Source organism: Sciurus vulgaris (genome assembly GCF_902686455.1).
Source record: "Sciurus vulgaris genome assembly, chromosome: 3".
Taxonomy (NCBI): domain Eukaryota; kingdom Metazoa; phylum Chordata; class Mammalia; order Rodentia; family Sciuridae; genus Sciurus; species Sciurus vulgaris.
Window position 1 is genome coordinate 62,928,202 of NC_136463.1, and position 26,940 is coordinate 62,955,141.

The 26,940-nt window shown below is 36.5% G+C and overlaps 1 protein-coding gene and 1 pseudogene across 2 annotated transcripts in view; one reads left to right on the plus strand and one right to left on the minus strand.

The window, feature by feature from the left end:
• The window catches only part of METTL16 (methyltransferase 16, RNA N6-adenosine), a 61,709-nt gene that overhangs the window by 17,970 nt on the left and 16,799 nt on the right, over positions 1-26,940 (plus strand). The window contains exons 3-5 of the mRNA XM_079130856.1: positions 3,936-4,076; positions 8,500-8,615; positions 13,892-14,034. Coding sequence (XP_078986982.1) covers positions 3,936-4,076; positions 8,500-8,615; positions 13,892-14,034 — 400 coding nt within the window. The remainder of the gene's footprint in view (positions 1-3,935; positions 4,077-8,499; positions 8,616-13,891; positions 14,035-26,940) is intronic.
• LOC306656103 (large ribosomal subunit protein uL24-like) lies at positions 22,705-26,223 on the minus strand (annotated as a pseudogene). The gene has a single exon. The product of its transcript is annotated as a large ribosomal subunit protein uL24-like (transcript).

Here is a 26,940-nt window from a genome sequence, read left to right on the forward strand (position 1 = left end):
ACTTTGACATTTGCTTGTGTTTTCAGTGAACTCTTTTGAGTCTTCATCTTACATGACTTTTTCAGTAGCATTTTTTTGACTCCTCTTTTCTTTCGTGTACTATTCTCCACTTGCTTCCACAGACTCCTCTGGTTTTCCTTGTTTGTTTCTATTTACTCTCATTTCACTTTTCAGGCTTACCTTCCTGTATCTGACTATTTAATACTGATAATCCTTACTTAAGTCCTTTAAATCTTTATTCCTTTCTCATTTAGTACCCTACCCTAGTAATTCCACTCATGTCTGTGACTTTCCTTCCCCCATGCAAATAAGTCCCATATTTATGTATTCTTCCAACTTGGATTCCTTTATCTTTTTCTTTCTTCTTTTTATTTGAAATTAAATTCTTTTTTTTTTTTTTGGTACCAGGGATTGAACTCAGGGCCACTTGACCACTGAGCCACATCCCCAGCCCTATTTTGTATTTTATTTAGAGACAGGGTCTCACTGAGTTGCTTAGCACTTCTGTTTTTCTGAGACTGGCTTTGAACTTGCTATCCTCCTGCCTCAGCCTCCCAAGCCTCTAGAATTACAGGTGTGTGCCACCATGCCTGGCAGATTGCTTTTTCTTGACTTCTGGTCTCATACAACTGAGAAACTTGGATATTTCAAAAATGTGTTAGACTTGCCATATTCAAGACCAAATTCATAGTCTTTCTTCTTAGTGCTGGTTATTTCAGTGAATCTGCCACAATCAACCCTGTCATCTGTGATTTTTCCTTCTCATTCTCACTGAGAATGTCCATCACCATTTCCTATTGATTCTGTTTTTTTGAGACTGAGTCTTACTGTATTGCCCAAGCTGGTTTTAAATTCCTGGGCTCGAGTGATCCTTCTTCTCAGATTTTCAGGTAGATGGGACAATAGGTGCCCCCTCCATGCTTGACTTTCTTAAATCAATCTTCTGTTCCTTCCTTCGTTCCTTCCCTCCCTCCCAGCCTCACACATATTGGGCAAGCATTCTACTACCAAACCACATCCCCAGCTCCCTTAAATATTTCTTAAATCATCTGCTTCTTTCTATCTCCACTGCCACCATCACCAGTCCCAAGTTTCATCATCTTTTACCTTGTCTGTAGGACAAGCTTCTCAGCTGGTATGCTGTCATTCACTCAATTATCCCTCCATTCTATTCTCTGCCCTGCATTCAGAAAATATATATAAATCCACATCTGATTGCATTTTCACCACTAATGGCTTCTAAGTGCTTTTGTGGCCTTTTAGATTTACCTTTATTTGATCCTTGCCTTTTTCTCTAGGCCTCTCTAAGCCTCATCTTATATGATTCTTCCCTGTCCCATCTCTTCCTTTCTGTACTTTGGGTTGAACCCAGGGGCACGCTACCACTGAGATACACCCCTTTTAATTTTTTATTTTGAAACAGGGTCTTATTAAGTGACTGAAGTTGGCCTTGAACCTGTGATCCTCCTGTCTCAGCCTCCTGAGTATCTGGGATTACATTGTATACTACTATTCCTGAACATTGCCTTGTTTTCTGTACTTTTTTAGGTCTTCTAATAAGGCATCATAGCCCCCAGACCTTTGTATGTTATTCCCTATGCCTGGAAGTTCCCTTATCCTTACCTTGTTTATTTTTATTTGTACAATATGGTACATGTCAGCTCAAGAAAAGCTTTCTCTGATCTTCCAGACTAACACAAGTTCCTTGGTTATAATCAGTGTTTCCAAAAGCCTTGTTTCTTTCTTCATGGCATTTATTTTCTGTTTAAAACTGTACTTTTTCAATTATTTGATTAATGTTATTCTCTACCATTAGTTTGCCAAGTACAGTGCCTATTAATTTTGGTTATTATAATATTCCAAAGCTAGCAAAGTTTCTAGCATATAACATTTGTCCAATAAATGATTTGTTGAATGTTGCTGGATAAATACATCATTCTTCAAAATTTTGAGCATTCTATAGGAGTTTAAGCACTGTAAAACCATTGGGATTTTCTTAAAAATCTTATCCTTTTATATTCATGGCAGAGGACTGGCTGATGGGTTCTAGAAAACTTTGAAAGCTTGATAGCCTATTTGGTACTAATTTGATTTTAATTATGCCCCAAACCCTCTAAAATAGCACTTGGGGATATAGGAGGTTAATGGATTTTAGCTCTTCACAAGGGGTAATACTTAAACTGAAATCACATTCATTCTAATTAGGATTTTATATAAATTCTCCCCCCAGTCTCCATTAGCCTGCTCTAATTCTGATTATATACTTTCCATTTTTATTTATCATTATAAAGATTATTACCCACTTAAAAATGTCATTTGTCTTTCTGAGGGCATTAGAATGTCAGAATGCAAGTTTTTTTGGTATTGAGAATCGAGAAAAACTTTTGGGAGCAGGCAGGGAATGGATCTTTTACCTACATTTATTACCTTGGAGGGAAGCACACTTTTTTCTTTGAAATGAAATTGTAATATGAAGAGAGAAACTGTTGTATGATAGTCAAGGTCCTGGAACCTAGTCGGGATTTTTTCCCTACAGAGCTGAAAGTGCTACTGAAATTCTCTTATTCCAGATGACTCTGGTTCACTAGAATGGCCAGCAGAGCTAAATAATTGTGGGTCCTGAGAGGACCCTTCTTCCCTCCCCACTTAACAAATCCCTGAAAATTTGTTTGTCCAGCTGTTCAGGACTAGGAGACTTGGACCTCAAAGAGCTAAAATGTTGTAGCCATGAATCATCCTGTCTTTTCCTAGCCTGTTCAGAATATCTTCCCTGGTTTCCTCTGGGTTAGGAGCTCCTCCAGGCTCTAACCACTTCCTCCCAGATCCCTAGGGACTGACTGTATGTGGTCAAGGGAAAACAGATCTGGAGTGGCTGGTTTAGGCTGACTGCTATAGGCCTTCAGGAGAAACACTGACTTTCCTTCTCTCAGATATACTCTCTAGGATCTAATTAACCAAGATTAGTCAGTGGTTGTAAAGGCAATACTTATGTTTAGTATGTAGGACAGTCTAGGACTAGTGGTTCTTCATGTCAGTTTAGGACCAAACCCTAGTTGTCAGAGAGCAATTTTTGCCTGGAGTATTTGCCTGTGAATATCTCCTTTGAACTTATGGTGGGGCTAGCCCATGACTGATGTTTTAGATCCAAATGAAATGTTTTTCCATGTCTCCAAATCTAAGAAATGAGTTCTCTCTCTCTCTCTTATTTTTTTTCTTTTTTTACTTTTTTTAATTGAACTGTTTGATGTGAAACTCTTACATCCTGCATATTTTTTTCTGCTTTTGGAGAATGGGAAGTATACATTGACGTTTTAAGATGTTACTATGGTATTTTAACAAATAGCATTGATTTTTTTTTTTTTTTTAAGAAAATTGAGTTTGTGTGAGATTTAAAGTACTGACACTTTTTTCTTTTGGTACTAGGGATCAAACGCAGGGACACTTAGCCACTGAGCCACATCTCCAACCTTTTTTTATATTTTATTTAGAGACAGGGTCTCCTTGAGTTGCTTAGGGCCTCTCTAAGTTGCTGAGGCTGGCCTTGAACTCATGATCTTCCTGTGTCAACCTCCCAAGGTGCTGAGATTACAGGCGTGTGCCACTGCACCCAAGTGATGACCTTTTATAAAGCATTAAATTAAATTGAATTTGGTGCTTAGTCAGTTATATATTCCTTGACCTCCATTTATGTACACTTCATTTTACATACAACACACAAAAGAGGAGGACAAATAAGAGTTCTGTCTTCAGTGGAGCCTGACTCTACTTACAAGACTAACATACATGAAATCGAGAACCCCGGAGCCACAGTATGTACCAGCTTGTGATTTACATTGTGAAAGCCATGAGAAATCTGAAAAGAGAAGAATGGTATTTTCATCGTGATTTTCACCTTTTCCTCGTGTAGAATGTGTTCTGAATTTTTATTTTGCTAGGTACTGGGGCATCCTGCATCTATCCCTTACTTGGAGCAACCTTAAATGGCTGGTATTTTCTTGCTACGGAAGTGGATGATATGTGTTTCAACTATGCAAAGAAAAATGTGGAACAGAATAACTTATCTGATCTCATAAAAGGTTAGCTCAACAGAATAAATTCCCCTTTAGTCTTTGCTTATTACCTACCTTTCTAAGTTAACGTGTCTTGTTGTCTTTGGCTTTAATACATAGACTTTGATAATTAAAAAAAAATATGACACATTGTAATTGGGTTTGCTGTTTTGATACCAGAATTAACTAAAGAAAAAAAAGCAACAGTACGGTTGATCCTCATTGTTTCTGAATTCTGTATTTGTGAATTTGCTTACTTGCAGAAATTAGTTTATTTAAGTAGATGTTCTTGAATCTATAATTTGCTGATGTTCATTAGTGGTTTTGATTTGTATTTTAATATACTTTATGTTATAGAGCAATTCATAGCAAAATTGAGTGGAAGGGACACTTGTGGTACTAGGGACTGAACCCAGAGGCACTCTACCAGAAGCTATGTACATAACCCTTTTTATTTTGAGAAAGGGTCTCACTAAGTTGCTGAACTTGTCCTCAAACTTGTGATCCTCCTGTCTCAGCCTTTCAAGTAGCTGGGATTTCAGGTGCACCACTACACCCGGCAGAGTTCATACATTTTGGAAATTTTTTTTTTTTTTTTTAATTTTTTAGTTGTAGATGGACACAATACCTTTATTTTATTATTTTTATGTGGTGCTGAGGATCAAATTCAGTGCCTCATGCATACTAGGCAAGCGTTCTGCTGAGCCATAATCATAGCCCCTGGATCATAGTTCTTTATCACATGTTTTCTGCAAATATTTTCTTATAATGTGGGTCTTCTTTTTTCTTCTCTTGATAGTATCTTTTCATAGAGCAAAAATTTTTTTTTTTTTTGCGGTACTGGGGATCGAACTCAGGGCCTTGTGCTTGCAAGGCAAGCACTCTACCAGCTGAGCTATCTCCCCAGCCCGCAAAATTTTTTAATTTTAATGAAGTCCAGCTTATTGATTCTTTCCTTTGTGAATCATGCCTTTGGTGTTGCATCTGAAATGTCATCTCCATATCCAGGATGATCTAGATGTTCTCCGATGTTATTTTCTAGGAATTTTATTGCTTTGCTTTTTTATTTGGCTCTGTGATCTGTTTTGAATTAATTTTTGTTAAAGGTCCATGTCTAGATTAATTTAAAAAATTTTTTTTTAGTTGTCAATGGGTCTTTTATTTTATTTGTTTGTATGCAGTGCTGAGGATCGAACCCAGGGCCTCACACATGCCAGGCAAGCGCTTGCTCTACCATTGAGCCACAACTCCAGCCCCCTAGATTAATTTGTTTGTTTAACTTTCTTTTTTGTAGACTTTTGTCTCCCTGTTTTTTAATTGGAGCATTATAGTTGTATGCAGTGGTGGGATTAATTGTTACATATTTGTACATGCACACAATGTAACAATATAATTTAGCCAGTATCATTTCCCAGTATTTCCCTTTTCACTCCCCTCCTCCCTTGCCTGGTCCCTTCCTCTTTTCTGCTGATTTCCCTTCGATTTTCAAGAGATGCCTCCACGCTTCTTTTCCTTTTTCCTTTTTGGTGTCCACATATAAGAGAAAACATGCCACCCTTGACTTTCTGAGTTTGGTTTATGTAGCTTAACATAATGCATAATATTATTGATTTTGTACTGGGGATTGAACCCAGGGTTGCTTTACCATTGAGCTAAGTCCCCAGCCTTTTTTATTTTTAAGTTGTTGATGAACCTTTATTTTATTTATATGCAGTGCTGAGAATTGAATCTAGTACCTTACACATACTAGGCAAGCACTGTATCACTGAGCTACAACCTAGCCCACTTTGCTGAATTTTTTTTATCAGCTCTACAAGTTTTCTGGTGAAGTCATTTTTTGGGTCTTTAGATATAGGATCATGTTATAAGCAAACATAACTGACTATTCCTATTTGTATTCCTTTAATTTTCTTCTTTTGTCTGATTGCTCTGGCTAGAGTTTTCATGAGCTTTATTAGGAGTGGTGAGAGTGGACATCCTTGTCTTATTCCAAATTTTCAAGGAAATGCTTTCAGTTTTTGCGCCATTCACTATGACTTTGAATTTGTTGTAGATAAGCCTTTATAGTTTGGAGGTGAGTTCCTTCTATCCCTAGTTTCTTCAGTGTTTTTGTAATGAATGGGTGCTGAATTTTGTCGAAGATGTTTCTTTTCATCTATTCAATGCCTATATGATTTTTTTCTTAATTCTATCTGAGGTGAATTGCATTTATTGATTTGCATATGTTAAACAACCCTTGCAACCCTGGGATAAAACCAGCTTGGTCTTGAGGTAAATCTTCTTAATATGTGGTTGAACATGATTTACTAATATTTTATTAAGGAATTTGCATCTTATGTCCATCTGATCTACTGGTATGTAGTTTTAGATTCATTTTTTCCATGTGGATGTCTAGTTGTTCCAGTACTATTTGTTGAAAAGACTACATAACTCCATTGTATTGCTTTTGTTCCTTTGTCAAAAATCAGTTGACTACATTTTTGTGGTGGGTCTATTTCTGGAATGTCTATTCTGTTCCATTGATCTATTTTTAGTGTCATACTATCTATCAGTGTCATACTATTTTTTATTGTAGCTTTCTTTTCTTTTAAAATTAAAAAAAATTAATTATAAATGGACACAAGACCTTTATTTTATTTATTTTTATCTGGTGCTAAAGATTGAACCTCTCATGTGCTAGGCAAGCTCTCTACTACTGAGCCACAACCCCAGCTGCTTAAAATATTTTTTGATTTTTAAAATTTTTTAAATTTTGAGACAGGATCTCACTAAGTTCCCCAGGCTGGCCTATAACTTGTGATTGTCCTGCCATAGCCTCCCAAGTTGCTGGGATTACAGGTGTGCATCATAACATTCCTGGCTATCTTGTTTAATATAGCTTCATAATAAGTCTTGAAGTCAGGTAGTACCAGCTTTTTGGTTTTGTTCTTTTAGTATCATGTTGGCTATTTTGGGTGTTTTGTCTCTCCAAATAAACTTTAAATTGGTTTGCTAATAGCTAAAATTTGTTTTTAAACCCAAATAGTCAAGGTGCTTTTGTAGTTATTCACAGCCATGTGCAAAGTGGCAAAACATTTCAGTCACCAACCGTGTATAACTGAAGGAGACGGTGCTCTACCTTCTTATCTCAGTTCTCATACGGTGAACAAGTCTTGTTTTTGTGGTCTATTTAGTACCACATTTTTTTCCCTTGCATTTTTGTGTTTTTTCGTGGTGATTTTGCTATTTCAAGTGGCTCTTAAACATAGTGTTGAAGTGCTATCTTCTTTTTCTAAGTGCAAGAGGCTTTGATGTGCTTTACTGAGAAAATAGATGCCTTAGATAAGCTTCATTCAGACAATTATAGTGTTGTTCTCATGTGTTCAATGTTAATCAATTAGCAGTATATATTAAATGAGGTGTGTTTAAACTGAAACACACATAAACCAAGGTTGCATATCTATACTTGATGAAAATATGATTAACCCTCTATTTCCCCTAACAGGCAGTGATTCAATATACATGTAACTGTCTTGAATAATGAGACTTGACTGTGAAGTAACATAGTTACCAGGATTTTAAAAAGAAACTATTGTTGGTTAACTATACTTTTAAATTTTAGCACATGGATCTATGCTAGATATAGTCAAATTCCTTTGTGATTAGTACATTTTTTGTGTCATTGTATAGATGAAATGCTGTTAGTTTTTCTTATTAAAAATATTTTATTAGGGCTGGGGTTGTGACTTAATGTAGAGTGCTAGCCTATCACGTGTGAGACACTGGGTTCATTTTTCAGCACCATATAAAAATAAATAAATTAAAATAAGGTTCATCCACATCAAAAAAAAAATACATTAAAAGAAAGATGTTTTACTATATCTCTTTAAGAAAGAAAGCTTTTTCGAGTAGTATTAAACCTATTGAAGGAGAAATAGTAATATTGTTAATGAATTTGTTTCAGTTCTCTGTTGCTGTGTAGCATATTCCTACAAACAGTAAGCATTTATTATTTCATAGTCTCTGTGGGTTAGGAATTTGGGTGTGTCTTTGTTGGATGGTTCTGATTTATTGTCTCTCATGAGGTTACACTCAAGTTGTTAGCTACACCTGTCACTTGAAAGACAGGTGATAGAGAACTTCCATAATGGTTCATTCACATGGCCTTTTGGAAGGAAACCTTACTTCATTGCCACCTGGATTTCCATAGGCTACTAGAGTATTCTTACAGCATGCCAGGTGGCCTCTCCTAGAGCTAGTATTAAAGATAAAGAGCAAGGAGAAAGCCCTGCTGCCCTATGACTTAGCCTATCATTCCATTTGATAAAATTGAGTCACTAAATGTAGTTACTTTCAAAGGGTAATTAAATTCTGCCTCTTGAAGGTACTAGTGTCAAAGAATTTGTGCACGTTATTTTAAAACCACCACCACCACATTAATGTAGCTAACAGATTTTATTTTTTCTCCTAGTGGTAAAAGTGCCTCAAAAGACACTCCTGATGGATGCTCTTAAAGAAAAATCTGAGATAATCTATGACTTTTGTATGTGCAACCCACCCTTTTTTGCCAACCAATTGGAAGCCAAGGTAAACTATCTTTTGCTTTAAAGTAATTGAATATTTATCTAAATTTACCTTGTTAACGGAGATGAGAACAGCTTTTTGTGTAGAAGTTATGTCAGTTAGGATGCTTTTGGTTTGAAATATTTAAAATCCCAATTCAGACTGACATAACTGCAAAGAAAGTTTATTGGCTTATGTATCAGAGAAATCCAGCAATAGGTTTTAGTCTTCGGAAACAATTTGATCAAGGAATTCACAGAAACACCAGACTGAGGCTCTGTTTTTCCAGCTTTCTCTTGGCTCTAACCTGGTCCTTGGCTGTTTTTGTTTTCTGACTGGTTTAGTCATGATGAGGTAATATATATGGGGTTGCAGGGTGAGGAGAGAGCTCTTTTATTTCCCAGCCATTGAACTTTTGATTTTTTTTCCAGTTGGACCAGTTTAGATCATAGTCTACTCTTGGACTAAGCCTGGTTTTTTTTCTTTTTTTTTTTTTTTGGTATGGGGATTGAACCTGGGGTGCTTCACCACTGAGCCACATCCCCAGCTCTTTTTATATTTTACTTAAAGACAGAGTCTCACTGAGTTGCTAAGTGCTTCGCTAAGTTGCTGAGCCTGGCTTTGAACTTGCAATCCTCCTGCTTCAGCCTCCTGAGCCTCTGGGATTATAGGCATGTGCCATTATGCCTGACTGGACTAAGTTTGTTGAAGAGAGGAAATCACCATGTTTGCTACCACCTGTCATTTAATAGTAACTCTATGGCCTACTTTGTCTTTCTGATTTCAAGTGAAAAATATATTTGCTCATAAATATTGAAAGATACATGGAATAAAAAGAACTAGCATATTAAAAACTCAGTGCTAGGGCTGGCATGCAGCTCAGTGGTAGAGCACTTGCCTAACATGTGTGGGATCCTGCTATCAGTTTTCAGCACTGCAAAACAAAAACAAACCAAAAAACCTTCCATGCTATAACACCTTACTGATTTAACGTAAGTTTTCATTCATCTAGTGAACCCTTTATTAGTAATGAAGAGTGAGTAATATTAATCAGAGGAAATAAGGCGTATGTATGCTTAAAACTTGAGAGAATAAGTTGTTTTTAGAAGTATTCAGATACTCTAAAAATACCATATAAATGACTCTTAACAAAATGTAGATGAATTGAATTTTTTGGGAGAATAGAGAACATAAACTTTTTTAGCAGTACTGTCATTCCAGATTGGAACATAAAGTAAAACGTGATGTAAGAAACTTAAATTTTAGCTGGGTGTGGTGGCTCATGCTTGTAATCCCAATGATTCAGGAGGATCATAAATTCAAAACCAGCTTCAGCAACTTAGCGAGACCCTGTGTCTAATAAAATATAAAAATGAGCTGGGGATATGGCTTGGTGGTTAAGCGCCCCTGGGATTGAATCCCTGGTACCAAAAAAAAAAAAAAAAGAGATAAATTTAATTTAAATTTTAGTCTTCAATGCAGATATGGAATATAAGTTTTTTAACTTGATGAGATACCACATTTATACAAAAAAAGTGCACACTAGGAGCTAAAGGTACAACTCATTAGTCGATAGGTTGCCACTAATGCATGATATCCTTGGCTTGATCTACAATACCAAAAAAGGTGCCTATGCCTTAAGTATGGACTATAGAACCTGCATCCAGATGAAGAAATGAAGAAGTAGAGCATTATTAGCACCAGACTAAATGTCTTTTTTTTTTTTGCATACTGGGATTGAACCCATGGGTGCTTAACCATTGAGCCACATCCCCAGCCACCTTTTTAATATTTTATTAGAGACAGGGCCTCTCTGAGTTGCTAAGTGCCTTGCTAAGTTGCTGAGACTGGCTTTGAACTTGAGATCCTCCTACCTCAGCCTCCCGAGCTGCTGGGATTACAGGTGTGTGCCACTGCACCGGCTAAATGTCTTTTTATAATAGCTTTTTGAGATATATTAACATACCATATAATTCAGTCACTTAAAGTATAGGATTTAATGATTCGTAAGTATATTCACAGAGATGTATACCCATAATCATAGTCAAGTTGAACATTTCATCCTTTCCCATAGAAACAGTTTTTCCCCAGCATCCTGAGGCCTACACAACTATGAATCTACTTTTTTGTTTGTTTAGATTTGCCAGTTTGGGGCATTTCATATAAATGGAATCATACATTATGTCATTTTTTTGCAACTGACTTCTTTCATCCATGTCACATGTATCGGTATATCATTTTTTTAAATTGTTGTTTCTACTTTTTGCCTCTGATAAATAGTGTTAAGTATTAATGTAAAAAAAAAGTATTAATGCAAATATATTTCTGGTTTTAGGTTTTCATTTATTTTGGGTATAATCCCAGAAGTAGAATTACTGGGTTCTATGATAACTATGTATTTAGTTGTATGAGGAACTGCTGGCCTATTTTCCAAAGTGACTATATCACTTTATATTCCCATCAGCAGCATGAGGGTTCCAGTTTTCCACATCCTCATCAACACTTCTTATTAACTGTCATTTTGATTATGGCTATCCTAGTGGATGTGAAATCATATCTCATTGTGGGTTTTTTTCCCCCCACATTTTTCTATGGGCACAGTATTATTGTACATACTGATGAGATTTGTTACATATTCATACATGCACACAATATAGCAATATAATTTGGCCAATATCACTCCCAGCACTTCCCCCCTCCCTCCTCACTCCCAGCCCTTTGTCCTTTTGTTGTTCTCTCTTTGATTTCTGGGAGATCCACCCCTACTTTTGTTTTTCCATTTTCCTCTCTAGCATCCACATATGAGAAAAAACATGACCCTTAACCTTCTGAGTTTGACTTATTTTACTTAACATGATGGTCTCTAGTTCCACCCATTTTCCTCTAAATGCCATAATTTCAGGGTTTTTAAAAAAATATTTTTGTAAGTTGTAGATGGACACAATACCTTTTATTTTTATGTGATGCTGAGGCTTGAACCTAGTGCCTCACATGTGCTAGGGTGGTGAGCTACAAACCCAGCCCCTCAGTTTTCTTTATGGCTGAATAAAACTTCATTGTGACCAGGCACAATGTCATGCCTATAATCCCAGCAGCTTGGGAGACTGAGTCAGGAGGATTGAGTGTTTAAAACCAGCCTCAGCAACTTAGTGAGGTCTTAAGCAGCTTAGAGACCCTGTCTCTAAATAAAATGCAAAAAAGGGCTGGGGATATGGCTCAGTGGTTAAGTACCCCTAAGTTCAATACCTGATACTAAAAAGCAAACCACAAAAAAAAAACACTTCTTTGTTTATATATACAACATTTTCTTATCCATTCATCCATTGATGGATACCTTGGCTGGTTCCATAGTTTGGCTATTGTGAATTGTGATGCTGTTAACATGGGTGTACATATATCACTGTAGTAAGATGACTTTGATTCTTTAGAATAAGTACCAGGGAGTGGTACAACTGTGTTATATGGTGGTTCTTTTGAGGAACTTCCATACCAGTTTCCATAGTGGTTGTACTTATTGTGGTTTTGATTAGTATTTCCCTGATGGCTGATGATGTTAGGCACCTTTTCCTGTGGTTATTTGTATATCAGATTTGCCTATTCAGATTTCCTACCTCCCTCGCTTTATTTGTAGTCCTGGGGATTGAACCCAGGGCCTCACACGTGTGAGCAAATGCTGTACCACTGAACTACACCTCCACCCCTCCTGCCCATTTTTGTTTTTCTATTTTTTCAAAGTATTTTTTAGATGTTGATAGACCTTTATTTTATTCATTTATTTATATGTGGTGCTGAGTCAAACCCAGCGCCTCACACATGGTAGGCAAATGCTCTACCACTGAGCCACAACCCCAGCCCCACTCTTGCCCATTTTTAAATTGTTTTATTTAATTACCATTAATTTATAAGGATTTTTTTTATATCTAACAAGTAACTTGTTAGATAATGATTTGAAGACATTTTCTCATATTCTATGGGTTGTCTTCTCACTTTTTTGATGTGTCCTTTGCAACTCTAATTTTTTTTTTTGTACCGAAGATTGAATTCAGGGGCACTTTATCAATGAGATATAGCCTTATTCCTTTTTATTTTTTATTTTGAGACAGGATCTCGCTAAGTGGCCCAGGCTGGCCTCAAACTTTGGCCATCCTCCTGCCTCAGCCTCCCAAATTAATGGGATTACAGGTGTGTGACACCACACCTGAGTGCAACTCAAAAGTTTTTAATTTTGTTGAGGTTCAGTTTATCTGGTTTTTTTTTTTTTTTTTTTTTTTAATTTTGTTCTTATGCTTTTTAGTGTGATATCCAAGGTAATGAAGATTTCTTTCTACATTTTCTTCTGAGAGTTTTATAGTATTGACTTTTACATTTAGGTGTTCAACAGATTTTTTTATATTTGGCATCAGGGATTGAACCCAGGGGCACTTAACCACATCCCCAGCCCTATTTGTAGTTTAGTTAGAGACAGAGTTTCACTGAGTTGCTTAGGGCCTCTCTAAGTTGCTGAGGTTGGCTTTGAACTCATGATCTTCCTGCCTTATTCTGCTCAGCTGCTGGTATAACAGGCATGTGCCACTGTGCCCTGCTATTCCTCAACAATTTTTTTTAATGCATTATTTTTTAGTTGTTGATGGACCTTTATTTTCTTTATGTTTTCATATGTGTTGCTGAGAATCGAACCCAGTACCTCACACGTTAGGCAAACAGTCTACCACAGAGCCACAATCCCAGCTCTCTTCAACAGATTTTGAGTTAACTTTTTTTTCATATGGTGTGAGGTAAGAATGGGTTAATGTAAAAAGCAAAACCATAGCCAGGCTCAGTGCACATGCCTGTAATTCTAACTACTCAGGGGGCTGAGACAGGAAGATCAAAAATTTAAGACCAGCCTAGGCAAATTAGTGAGACACTGTCTCAAAATAAAATTTTTAAAAATCCGGGGCTATAGCTCTGTAGATGTTTGCCTAATGTACACAAATGCCTGGGTTCTATCCCCAGTACTACAAACAAAACAAACACCCAAACCATAAAAGTACTAGAAGAAAATAAAAATCAATATTTAATCTTTGGGTAGATTTTCTGTGGTTTGGTATCAAGACAGAAAGTATAAAAGAAAAACAACAGATTGGCCTATAATAAAAAGGTTAAAAATTTTTTAGTGTCTGTGATTTTTAAATTCTAAATCTTGTATAATATGTGGAAAGTAAAATTATATTTAAGCATTTTATGAGCTAGATTACATTCAAAGACTTTGTCTTCATGTGTAAAAATTTTTCACCAGCGATTTTGTTTTTGTTGTTCAGGGAGTAAACTCTCGAAACCCTCGAAGACCTCCACCTAGTTCTGTAAATACAGGAGGTATCACAGAGATCATGGCAGAAGGAGGTGAATTAGAATTTGTTAAACGGATCATCCATGACAGTTTACAGCTTAAAAAAAGATTAAGGTAAGTGGGTTATTACAGCATAGGAATATTTTCCTGTCGTGTAATTCCTAAAGAAGTTATTTCACTCAAAGGAAAAGTAATCTCTGAGGTCTAAAGAATAAACACATATAGATTGAAAACAGCAGATCCCATACTGTGAAAAGATCGTGTTTCTGAGGATGCTGTCATGCTTCTAATTGGTGTCTGTTTCCCATAGTCATCTATACCACACAGAATGAAAGAGGAAAATACCATATGATTATATTGCTTAGTATGGCCCTGTGATGGAACAAAACAGATTCAAGTATGGCTTTTGATTAGAAAACAGATGGGTTCAAATATGTCCCATGAACCAGAATAAATTTGTTGCCTAGTCCTTGAAGCAATTTATGTTCTTGGAATCAGTCTCCCAAACAGTGACAGATGGGAGGACATTGAGCTGTCAAGAACTTAATGAAGGAAAACAGATCACTAACCAGTTCCAGAGAAGAGTTAAGGCTATTCCTTTTTAAAAGCTAATTATTTTGGACAATGCACCTGACATTAAGCAGCATAAGGTACTCATAAAGAGCTGCTTGTCTCACTTGACTTCGCACCCTGCCACAAGTTGTTGATGTTATGGATAATGTAATAGTCCAAAGCTAAAAAAACCTTCCAACCCTAGCATTTTTAGCTTTGGAACATAGAGAACATTTGGAACATTTTTTTTTTTTTTTTGGGTGGTGGTAAATACAGGTAACAAAATTTACCATCTTAATTGATGGTTTGTTTATAGGACTAGGGATTGAATTCTACCACTAAACTACATACCCAGCCCTATCTTAATAGTTTTTTGTATATAGTTCAGTAGTGCTAAATACATTGTTGTGCAAATCTCTAGAACTGTTCATTTTACAATAACTATAACTCTGTACATATTATCCAACTCCCCATCCTCCCATCTCCTGGCCTCCACAGTTCTATTTTCTGTCTCTATCAATTTAACTATACTAAGTACCTCATTTAAGTGAAATCATACAATACTTGTCCTTTTGTAACTGACTTATATCAGTTAGCATAATGTTTTCAAGGCTTAGCCATGACTTGTATCATGTGTTATAATTTCCTTCCTTTTTAAGGCAAATATTAATTTTCCATTGGTTGTACCACATTTTATTTATTCATATATTGATGGACATTTAAAATTGTTTCTACCCATTAGCCCTGTGAACAAGGCTGTATGAACACTAGTATACAAATGTCTCTTTCAATTCCTGCTATCAGTTCTGGATATATACTCAGAAGTGGAATTCCTTGGTAGGGAAGAAAATTTTTTTTCCTCTTCTTTTGGACTAAATAGGTGTTTGAACCTGCTTATTTTGGTAAAAGGCAATTTCAAAATCAACAAGTATCTTGATTTGTTAATGTGAGTTTATTTCAGTGTTTATGGAAAACAGCTTGGTTAATGGATAGTCTGTTCCTCAGAAAAGTTACACACTGATGAAGCCAAAATACATTTTGCTTTAATTAATTTCTTCAAAGACACATTAGGGTATGTTAAAGAAGAGTAAGACTTCAGTTATACTGAGCATTGAGAAAAATCTGAGTAAGTAATATAAACTTAAGAACGTAACTGAAACTTAGGAAGAGGTGACTAGGCTGTGTAGCCATTTCTTTACTGTTGTCTTTTGAAGTTACTGGAGCCAACCAGGAAAATGAAAATGGGTAATTTTAAGTGGCTCTTTTAGGCTACAGTATTTGTGGGGTTGTTTTTAGGAGGATTTTTTTTTTGGGTGATACTGAAGATTGAACCCAGGGCATTTCTACCACTGAGCTACATTGCCGGCCCTTTTAGTTTTTTATTTTGAGACAGCATTTTGCTAAGTTGCTGAGGCTAGCCTCAAATTTGGACGACTCCTGCCTCAGTCTCCAGGTGACTGGGATTATAGTGATGTACTACCATGCCTGGCTAGAGACTTATAAATAGTAAATAGTAAATTTCTATTGGCTTCCAAAGTCCCATTTGAACTACAAAAGTAAGTTTTAAGGGAACACCATTCTAAAGGATAGAAACTGATTCAATCTTCAAGTCTGCCTTAGCTGTCTCTGTAGCAGCCAACAAATTGAATACAACCTGTAAATTTTCAAGGAAGGATAAATTAAGAGCCCCTTTGTGTCTCTGGTTAGTTAGCCATTTCAAACTGTATCATTTATACAATTTGTAATTTATATAAAAAGTTTTCAGGTATCTGTGCTACCAGGACTCAGGCAGATTGAGAGGGAAAAAATGGAATGTTTTTTATTGAAAAGAGAATAGTGCAATACTGTGTGAACAAATGTTGCTTATAAATACTGTTTCAAATCTCACATCCTAAAGAACTATTTAACACTTGTACGTATTACCAGTTCATGTGTATTTTTGTAGTTGAAATGATCACGTTTACACTGGTATGTGACTCAGATTTTATGCTGTGAAAACTGCATGTTGAAGCTCTAAGAAAATAAAGATTAAAACAAGTGTCTTAACCCTACTATCTGTTTGTTATCCCTCTAGAATATTTTCCTTTTTTATCCTCAGAGAAATATAGACGCTAATCAGAATTAGCCAGGCACAGTGGTGAATGTCTATAATCCTAGCCATTTGGGAGGCTGAGACAGGAAGATCACAACTTCCAGGATAGCCTGGGCAACTTAATGAGACCCTGTCTCAAAAATAAAAAGTAAAAATGGCTGGGGAAGTAGCTCAGTGGTAAAGCACCCCGTGGGTTGGGTTCAATTCCTTAGTGCAGCCAAAAAAGGAAGGAAGGAAGGAACTAAGCAGAATTTGCAAGATTATACGGTAAAATGAATTAAGTGGCCTGATCTCAGGATGACCTTCAAGATGCTTCCCCTACCTGTGCAAGGTGGTACATGGCTGTAATCCCAACTATTCTGGAGACTGAGGCAGAAAGATCACAAATTGGTGGCCAGCCTCAGTGACTGTCTCAATATACAAATAAAAAGGGTTAGGGATGTAGTTAGCGATAGAACATTGATTGGCCTTGCATATGAGACCCAGTACCACAAAAAAGGAATTTTTTGGAGGCAGGGAGGTACTGGGGATATTGAATTCACTCAACCACTGAGCCGTACTCCCAGGCCTGTTTTTAAATTTTTATTTAGAGACAGGGTGTCACTGAGTTGCTTTTTATTTAGAGACAGGGTGTCACTGAGTTGCTTAGTGCCTCTCTTTTGCTGAGGCTGGCTTTGAAATCAAGATCCTCCTGCCTTAGCCTCCCGAGCTGCTGGGATTACAGGTGTGTGTCACTGCGCTTGGCTGTTTTTCTCTTAAGGGAGTTTTGCAGCTGGAAGGAACTTGAGAGAAAAGTTTATCCAACCTCTCGGTTTTACCAGTTAGGAACTTAGATTTTCTGATGGTCTACACTGTATTTGGATAAGTAGACAGCCTTTTTATCATTGATGAAGATATATAAGGGCTTGCCACCCTTTCTTTAACTTTTTATGCCTGCTGCTTGAGCTTTAATAGCATTTTCTTTTTTTAAAAAGAGACTTACTCATCTAATATGGATAAATTACCAGACTTTCTCAAATTCCTCATGACTTCCAGTGGTTCTTAAGTCTATAGACCATGCCCTTTGGGCAATAACTTTATGACTTCTCCAGAAACCAGTGATCTGTATTTTAAGCACCAACTTAATACTGGTTTCACCCATTCTTTCTCTTTTTTGCTTTTCCTTTTCTATTCCCCACTCCCAGCCAGATGGTAGGTATATTTAATAGTTGGGCCTGTTAAATGTGATAATTTGACTTGTGTTTGAAATTTTTGTTTCTTAGGCGCAGTGGCACGTACCTGTCATCCCAGTGACTTGGGAAGCTGAGGCACTAGGATCTCAAGTTCAAGTCCAGCTTTGGCATTTTTTTTTTTTAATTGTAAACAAATGGGATACATGTTGTTTCTGTTTGTACATGGAGTAACAGCATACCATTTGCATATTCATATATTTACATAGAGTAATGATGTTTGATTCATTCCGTTATTTTTTTTTCTCCCCCACCCCTCCCACCTCTCTTTTCCCTCTGTACAGTTCCTCCTTCCTCCATTCTTGCCCCCCTCACACCCCCCATTACGTGTCATCATCTGCTTATCAGTGAGATCATTCGCCTTTTGGATTTTTGAGATTGGCTTATCTCACTTAGCATGATATTCTCCAATTTCATCCATTTGCCTGCAAATGCCATAATTTTATTATTCTTTATGGCTGAGTAATATTCCATTGTGTGTGTGTATATATATATATATATATGTACACCACAGTTTCTTTATCCATTCATCAATTGAAGGGCATCTAGGTTGGTTCCATAGTCTGGCTATTGTGAATTGAGCAGCTATGAACATTGATGTGGCTGTATCTCTGTAGTATGCTGATTTTAAGTCCTTTGGGTATAGGCCGAGAAGTGGGATAGCTGGGTCAAATGGTAGGTCCATTCCAAGTTTTCTAAGGAATCTCCACACTGCTTTCCAGAGTGGCTGCACTAATTTGCAGCCCCACCAGCAATGTATGAGTGTACCTTTTTCCCTACATCCTCTCCAACACCTATTGTTGCTTGTGTTCTTGATAATCGCCATTCTAATTGGGGTGAGATGGAATTTTAGTGTAGTTTTGATTTGCATTTCTCTTATTACTAAAGATGTTGAACATTTTTTCAGATGTTTGTTGATTGCTTGTAGATATTCTGTGAAGTGTCTGTTCATTTCCTTAGGCCATTTGTTGATTGGGTTATTTGTATTCTTGGTGTAGAGTTTTTTGAGTTCTTTATATATTCTGGAAATTAGTGCTCTATCTGAAGTATGAGTGGCAAAGAGATTCTCCCACTCTGTAGGCTCTCTCTTCGCATTGCTGATAGTTTCCTTTGCTGAGAGAAAGCTATTTAGTTTGAATCTATCCCAGTTATTTATTTCTTGCTTTTATTTCTTGTGCTATGGGATTCCTGTTAAGGAAGTCTGATCCTAAGCCAACAAGGTGAAGATTTGGACCTACTTTTTCTTCTATAAGATGCAGGGTCTCTGGTCTGATTTCAAGGTCCTTGATCCATTGTGAGTTGAGTTTTTTGCAGGGTGAGAGATAAGGGTTTAGTTTCTTTCTGTTGCATATGGATTTCCAGTTTTCCCAGCACCATTTGTTGAAGAGGCTATCTTTTCTCCATTGCATATTTTTGGCACCTTTGTCCAGTATTAGAAAATTGTATTTATTTGGGTTTGTGTCCGTGTCTTCTATTCTGTACCATTGATCTACCTGTCTATTTTGGTACCAATACCATGTCGTTTTTGTTACTGTTGCTTTGTAGTATAGTTGAAGTTCTGGTATTGTGATACCCCCTGTTTCATTCTTCCTGCTAAGGATTGCTTTAGCTATTCTGGGTTTCTTATTCTTCCAGATGAATTTCATGACTGCTTGCTCTGTTTCTGTAATGTACGTCATTGGGATTTTAATTGGAATTGCATTGAATCTTTATAGCACTTTTTATAGTATGGCCATTTTGACAATATTAATTCTGCCTATCCAAGAACATGGGAGATCTTTCCATCTTCTAAGGTCTTTCTTAATTTCTTTCTTCAGTGTTTTGTAGTTTTCATCGTAGAGATCTTTTACCTCTTTGGTTAGATGGATGTCCAAGTATTTTATTTTTTTTGAGGCTATTGCAAATGGAATTGTTTTCCTCATTTCCCTTTCAGCTGTTTCGTTGCTTGCATATAAAAATGCTTTAGATTTATGCGTGTTGATTTTATAGCCTGCTATTTTGCTGAATTCATTGATGAGGTCTAGAAGTTTTCTGGAGGAGGTTTTTGGATCCTCTAAATATAGAATCATGTCATCTGCAAATAGTGACAGCTTAAGTTCCTCTTTTCCTATTCGTATCCCTTTAATTTCTTTAGTCTTCCTAATTGCTCTGGCTAGAGTTTCGAGGACAATGTTGAATAGAAGTAGTGAAAGAGGACATCCCTGTCTTGTTCCTGTTTTTAAAGGGAATGGTTTCAGTTTTTTTCCATTAAGAATGATGTTGGCCTTGGGCTTAGCATAAATAGCCTTTACAATGTTCAGGTATGTTCCTACTATCCCTATTTTTTCTAGTGTTTTGAGCATGAAATGGTGTTGTATTTTGTCGAACGCTTTTTCTGCGTCAATTGAAATAGCCATATGATTCTTATCCTTAAGTCTATTGACATGATGGATTACGTTTATTGATTTACAAATGTTGAACCATCCTTGCATTCCAGGGATGAACCCCACTTATGGTGCACAATTTTCTTTTCTTTTCTTTTCTTTTTGGGTGCTGGGGATCGAACCCAGGGCCTTGTGCTTACAAGGCAAGCACTCTACCAACTGATCTATCTCCCCAACCCCCACAATTTTCTTAATGTTTTTGGATACGGTTTGCCAATATTTTGTTAAGGATCTTTGCATCTGTATTCATCAAGGATATTGGTCAATATTTTGTTAAGGATCTTTGCATCTCTATTCATCAAGGATATTCCTTGTTGTGTCTTTTCCTGGTTTGGGTATGAGGGTGATATTAGCTTCATAGAATGAGTTTGGTAGGGTACCCTCCTTTTCTATTTCCTGGAATACTTTGAGAAGTATTGGAATGAGTTCTTCTTTCAGCTTTGGCATCTTAGTGAGCCCTTTTCTCAAAATAAAATATTAAAAAACAAGAAAGGACTGGGGATGAGTTAATTACCCAACTAAACAGCTAAAAGGCTATTAATATTAAGATCTACTGTGAACTTTTATGTGCCTTTATAAAATGGTAAACTATTTTGTTAATCTTTTTTTATAAGTTTGGGATAAAACCATTTATAGTTATGAGAATTAAGTGAGGTGCATGTAGACTGAAAAGTGCTGTGAAACTTTAGGTAATATTACTGTTATTTATAATTTTATTATCTCTTAATGTAACCACACTTACAGAAAATTAGAAAGTGAAGTAAGCATTGATCCCAGCCCTTGGACAGTTTATTTTGGTTATGCTTCCATTCAGTTCTTTCCCTCCTACTCACAAGATTGTACCCATGAATACAGAGTTTTGTGTTCTACTTTTGCTTTTAAGTATTTTTTTTTTGCTAATGGCATGCACAGCAATCATTTTTAAATAGTCCATAATTAACTGGTTCCTTATTGGACATATAGATTACTTGTTTTCACTATTACAGGGAATAGACTAGTTTTCTTGTTTCTTACTGAACTGCCATCTGTTAAGACTATTATGGATAGCTATTTTTGACCTCTGGTTTCATCATTGCAAATCAAGAAAACTGTTTTTTGTTTTTTTTTTTTGGTTTTTTGTTTTTCTAGGAATCATTACAAAGAAATGTACCCCTTGACTCCCTACACAGGTAAAAAGAGAGAAATATTGAGGGACACGTGGTATACTAGCTTGTTCTCTAAGTAGTACAGTATTTTTGCAATTTAAATATGAAGGAGCAGTTCCCAGTTGTGAGCTCCACAGGAGGCAAATGCTGTTATTTTGATTTCTTTCCTTCGTACTAAGGAAGGAAGGATAGCAGCATGAAAGATAAGGGCTACTTTATATATTTATTTATATTGAATTAGGTTATGTGTTTTTCTTCACTTTAAGTATCATGCTTAGTTTAATTACCTTTCTAGATTTAATGTGGGAAATTCTCATTGGCATCTTGGGAAGCAAATGCTGGATCCAGTGACTCATGCCATGATGAGCAATATATCAAACTTTTGTGACATTTTAGTCTACAGGAGGTAGTAACTGGTTGCTTCTCTGTAGATGGTCAAAGAAGAGAGTTAAAATCAGCCAGCATGTATTGAGTACATCAGGCAGTCTGTTAAAAAGGAATAACAAGAAATTAAAAGACTTGATTCTACTACCTCAGAGAAGCTCTTTACAGTATAGTGGTTCTTACCCATATAAAAATTTCTAAGAATGTACTGGGATTGTGACTCAGTGGAAGAGTGCTTGCCTAGCATGTGTGAGGCACTGGGTTCGATCCTCAGCACAACATATAAATAAATAAAATAAAGGTCTATCAACAACTATTTAAAAAATATTTAAGAATACTTAAAATCACTTATTAATAAGAACACAGGAGCTGAACATGGTAGCTCATATCTGTAACCTCTTAGAAGGATCAAAAGTTTAAGCCCAGCCTGAGAATTTAGTGAGATTATCTGAAAATAAAAAATTTAAAAGGTCTGGGAATGTAGCTTAAAGGTAGAGTGTTCCTGGGCTTAATACCCAGTACTGAACAACAAAACAAAAGAACATGGGATAAAAGTTTATTTTTAGCCATGTAGATTTGGAATTTTTAATAGTTTAAATGATAAATTGTAAGATCAAGCAGATATCAGGGCAGCTCTGGTCAATACCTAGGGGCATTTATTCTATTTATTTTATAGGCAGCAAAGTGTTGGGTTCTGCTTATAGGTGGTTTTAGACTAGGTTCATTTAGGTTCATTGCCGTTTATACCACAAAGCTCTGCTTTCATATATTTTTTCTAGATTACATTCCTTTCTTCTTTTTTTTTTTTTTTTTTTTTTCCAATTTTGGCAATACTGGGGATTGAACCCAGGGTTGCTGTACCACTGGCTGTACCACTGACCTATAAACATCCCCCGCCACCCCGCCCCTTTTTTTTTTCATTTTAGCAGTTTTTAATGCAAGTTGTAAATATGGTTACTTTATTCCTGCATCTTCTCAATTGTTATATGAGCCCTTTATATTTGCCCTTTTCCTTTCCTACTTGGCGAGACTTGGCCTTCCGTTCCAGGATCTTTTTGCGGTCTTTGTCCAGTTTTAGTCTGATGATAACCACCTTGCTGGGGTGAATGCCCACGTGGACAGTTGTGCCATTAGCCTTTTCCCGCTGCACCTGTTCAATATAGATGACATATTTCTTCCTGTAAACCTGGACACTTTACCAATCTGCTGACCTTTATAGTGACCTCACACAACCTGAACTTCGTCAACCTTTCGGATGGGCATAGATTGAACATTTTACTTCTGTCTCAGCTTTTTGGACATAATCTTCCTGTGAATGTGTGAAGGTGCATTGAGATGCCTTTTGCAGTTCTCGCTTCGGTCAGAAGTCACAAAAGGATTGAACTTCATTTTAGCCGATGATGGCTGCAAACCCCTCCTCTCCCCTTTTGAGACAGGGTCTCACCAAGTTGTCTGGCTGGGCCCCGAGCTTGTTATCTTCATCCTCCTAGGCTGCTGGGATTATAGATGTGTGCCGCCACGCCCAGCCTCTTTATTACTTTCAATTTAAAATTTGACTTAAAAGAAAAAACAGTTTCTAAATAACCATTCCCCACTGAAATGAGCCAGAATTCCATGGAGAAATGGTTGATTCCAGTGCTGGGTGGGGATGAATGAGTATGATGAGCCTGCAGTATCTCCCAGCATGATAAAGTAAGGAAGTACTTAAAAGGACAAGTTAGAAGGATATAGGAGCCAGTGCAAGCCAAGTCTGGGATAATATGAATTTCAAAGTGAATAATTATGGTATGTTATAACCCACCAAATAATATAAGCATATGAAATACATAAAGGGGATACTAAAAGTTCTTCATTACAAAGCACAATGCCAATGAATAAAGAAAGAATAGTTAGAAAAATCACCGTTTTGTAGTCATCTTAGCAGTAATTGATTCATGCATGAATCAACAGTAGGAAATTTGAAGAACAGGATATTGGCTGGGTATGGTTCAGTTGTGGAGTGCATTTATAGAATGTGGACCCTGGGACCCCCCAAGTTTCTTTTTTTTTTACATAAAGTATCTCCCCACAGATATAAAGTGGAGAAAATGAGGAGCCACTATCTTTTCCAGGTGATCATCTCCTGATATGTACACTTAATATGTACATGCCTAAAAATGTGTACCTAGAATCTTGTGGAAACTTCAGATGGACCAAATTGAGGGATTTTGTAAAATAATTCTTTAAAAATACTAGGGTCTTGAAAGTTTGAAAAAAAGAAAACTCTAAGGAACTATTCCAGATTGACATGACAAATAAGCGAGGAGCACAGTCCTAGGTTGAATACTACATCAGGCAAAAAAGAACTGGATAATTGGTAAAATTTGAATATGGACTGTGTTCTGGATCATAGTAGTGTACAAATATTACATTTTCTCAATTTAATAATTGTTCTGTGGTTACCAAAGATGATGCCCATGATTGTAAAATGTACACACCTGTATAAAGGGTGGTATCTGTAGCAACCTTTTGGTTGTTTAGGAAAAACACATAACAACAAGCAAATAGGGGAAGATGTCAGTTGGTAAATCTGGGTGAAGGGTATACTGGAGTCGTTTATACTAATCTTGCAACTCTTCTTGTAGGTTTGAAATTATTTCAAAATAATTTTTCTTGAAACCTACTTTCTCAGGAATTCCTAAATGCTGTAATGAGAACAGTGCTACTTTCATCATTAAAATAATATAATGGGTTCAAAATCCTGGGACAACTAGATTTTCTTTTTGTTCCTTTTCTTCTACTTACATTTTGATTAGTTGTCACAGATGCCTGTTGAGAGTAGAATCTAATAGTTAGGCACTTTTAAATATGAAACTATGAAACTACAACAGGATTTTTAATATATCAAGTGACTTTTGCTTTTTCATTAAGAAATGTAATTTACAGAAAGTAGTAAGTATATTAATGAAATTTTAAAAAACCTACAATGTAGTACTCAGTTTAAAGCAAGGGTTAAAAGAAATATGTCAAATTTATAGTAAGCATCAGTGACATGACTCTGTTACTAGCCTTACTTTTCTGTTTGCTTTTCTTCATCTCCTCTTACTATCTTTTTTTGTTGCTCTAGGCCATTTCTTGGCTTCTGGTGGTCTGATCTAATCTGTTCAGGAATGCTAGTTTTAAAGGAAAGGTGCTAATGAATCCATTTTATATTGGTGGTACATATGCACTAATTGCCACTGATTTCTCTTCCTTCATCTTGTTCCTAACATACCAAAGGCTTTTAGGTCCTGATTAATGATTACTCCATTTATACATGTCTTTTTAAAAGGGAGCATATTTTTTATCTTCCAAATATTTTAAACCATCAAATGAAATTGATTAGACTTTAAATGAATTTACCTAGGTTTCTTTAAAATAGTTTAGGCGGAACATTTTTTTTCTTCTTCTTTTTGAGATAGGATTACTCTGTGTTGCCTGCGCTGACTCAAATGATCTTCCTGCCTCAGTCTACCAAGTAGTTGGGACTACAGGCCTGCAGGAATATACCACTATACCAGTCCACCCTCCCCTTTTTAAATTGCTATTGCATTAAATATATAGATCAGGGTTTGGTGTGTGATTTAGCAGTAGAGTACTTGCTTAGCATGCATAAGTCCGAGGATTCAATCCCAGCACTGCAGTAAAAGAAAAAAAGAAAAACAAAAGTATATACGTGTATGTGCGCGCGCATGTGTGTGTAGCATGCATGTGAAGAGGATTGGTATTTCTTTTGTTTTTGTTTTTTCTTTTTGTACTGGGATTGAATCCAGGGATGCTTTATCACTGGCTACTCTCCAGTTCTTTATTTTATTTTATCATTATTATTTTTTTATTTTGCAGGCACATACCTGTAATCCCAGAGACTCAGGAGGCTGAGGGAGGAGGATTGCAAGTTCTAAGCCAGCCTCAGCAATTTAGCAAGACCCTTTCTCAAAATAAAAAGAAATTTAAAAAAGAGACTGTGGATGTAATTCGATGTTAAATTACCCCTGGGTTCAATGCCCAGTACTAAAAATAAATAGTACTAAAAAATAATAATAATAAAATAAAAATTTTGAGAGACAGTTATGTGAAGTTGCTGCGTGTCTCTGTAAGTTGCTGACTCTGGCTTCAAACTTGCAATCCTCCTGCTTTAGCCTCCCATGTAGTTGGAATTAGGTGTGTGCCATTGTACCCAGCTAGAATCGGCTTTTCTATAGTATTGATTCTTCCTTTTTTTTACTTACAGCGCTAAAAATTGAATCCAGGGTTTTGCCTATGCTAGGTATGTGCTTAGTCACTGAGCTATACGCCCAGCTCTCCATTCAGTTTTGAGATATATAGTACATTATTATTACCTGTAGTCACCATGCCATGCAGTATATCAGTATAACACATTCCTCCTGTCTAACTGAAACCTTGTATTCTTTCACCAAAAATCCTCCCTTTACCTATGTCACTCCCCTTATTAAGAATTTTATGTTTATTTTTATTTTATTTTGCAGTGCTGGAAATTTGCCTTGTGCTTGCTAGGCAAATGCTCTACCACTGAGCTATATCCCAGCTCTTGTAGGGCTTTTACATCTTATGTTCATGAAGTTCTTAGTTTTCTTATGATGCTTCTATTAGTGTAATTCTGGTATTATAAAATAAGTTTGAATGTGTTTGTTCCTCTTATATTTTCTGGAAGACTTTTTATAGAATTGATAGTATTTCTTCCTTAAATGTCTAATAGAACTAACTCATCAGTGAATGACTGGAGCTAAGAAGTTTTTGTTTTGTTTTGTTTTGGTACCAGGGATTGAACCTAGTGAGGCTTAACCACTGAACTACATTCCTAGCCCTTTTTATTTTTTATTTTGAGACAGGGTCTGGCTAAATTGCTGAGGCTGACTTTGAACTTGCAATCCTCCTCCCTCAGCCTCAGAAGCCAGGTGTGGTGGTACACACTTATAATCCCAGCTGCTTGGGAGGATGCGGCAGGAGGATCACATGTTCAAGGCTGGCCTCCAACAAGTTAGGGAGGCCCTTAGCAACTTGATGAGATACTGTCTCAAAATAAAAAATAAAAGGGTGGGGCTGGGGTTGTGGCTCAGTGGGGGAGCACTTGCCTAGCATGTGTGAGGCACTGGGTTCGACTCTCAGCACCACATAAAAATAAATAAAATAAAGGTTCATTGACAACTAAAAAATAT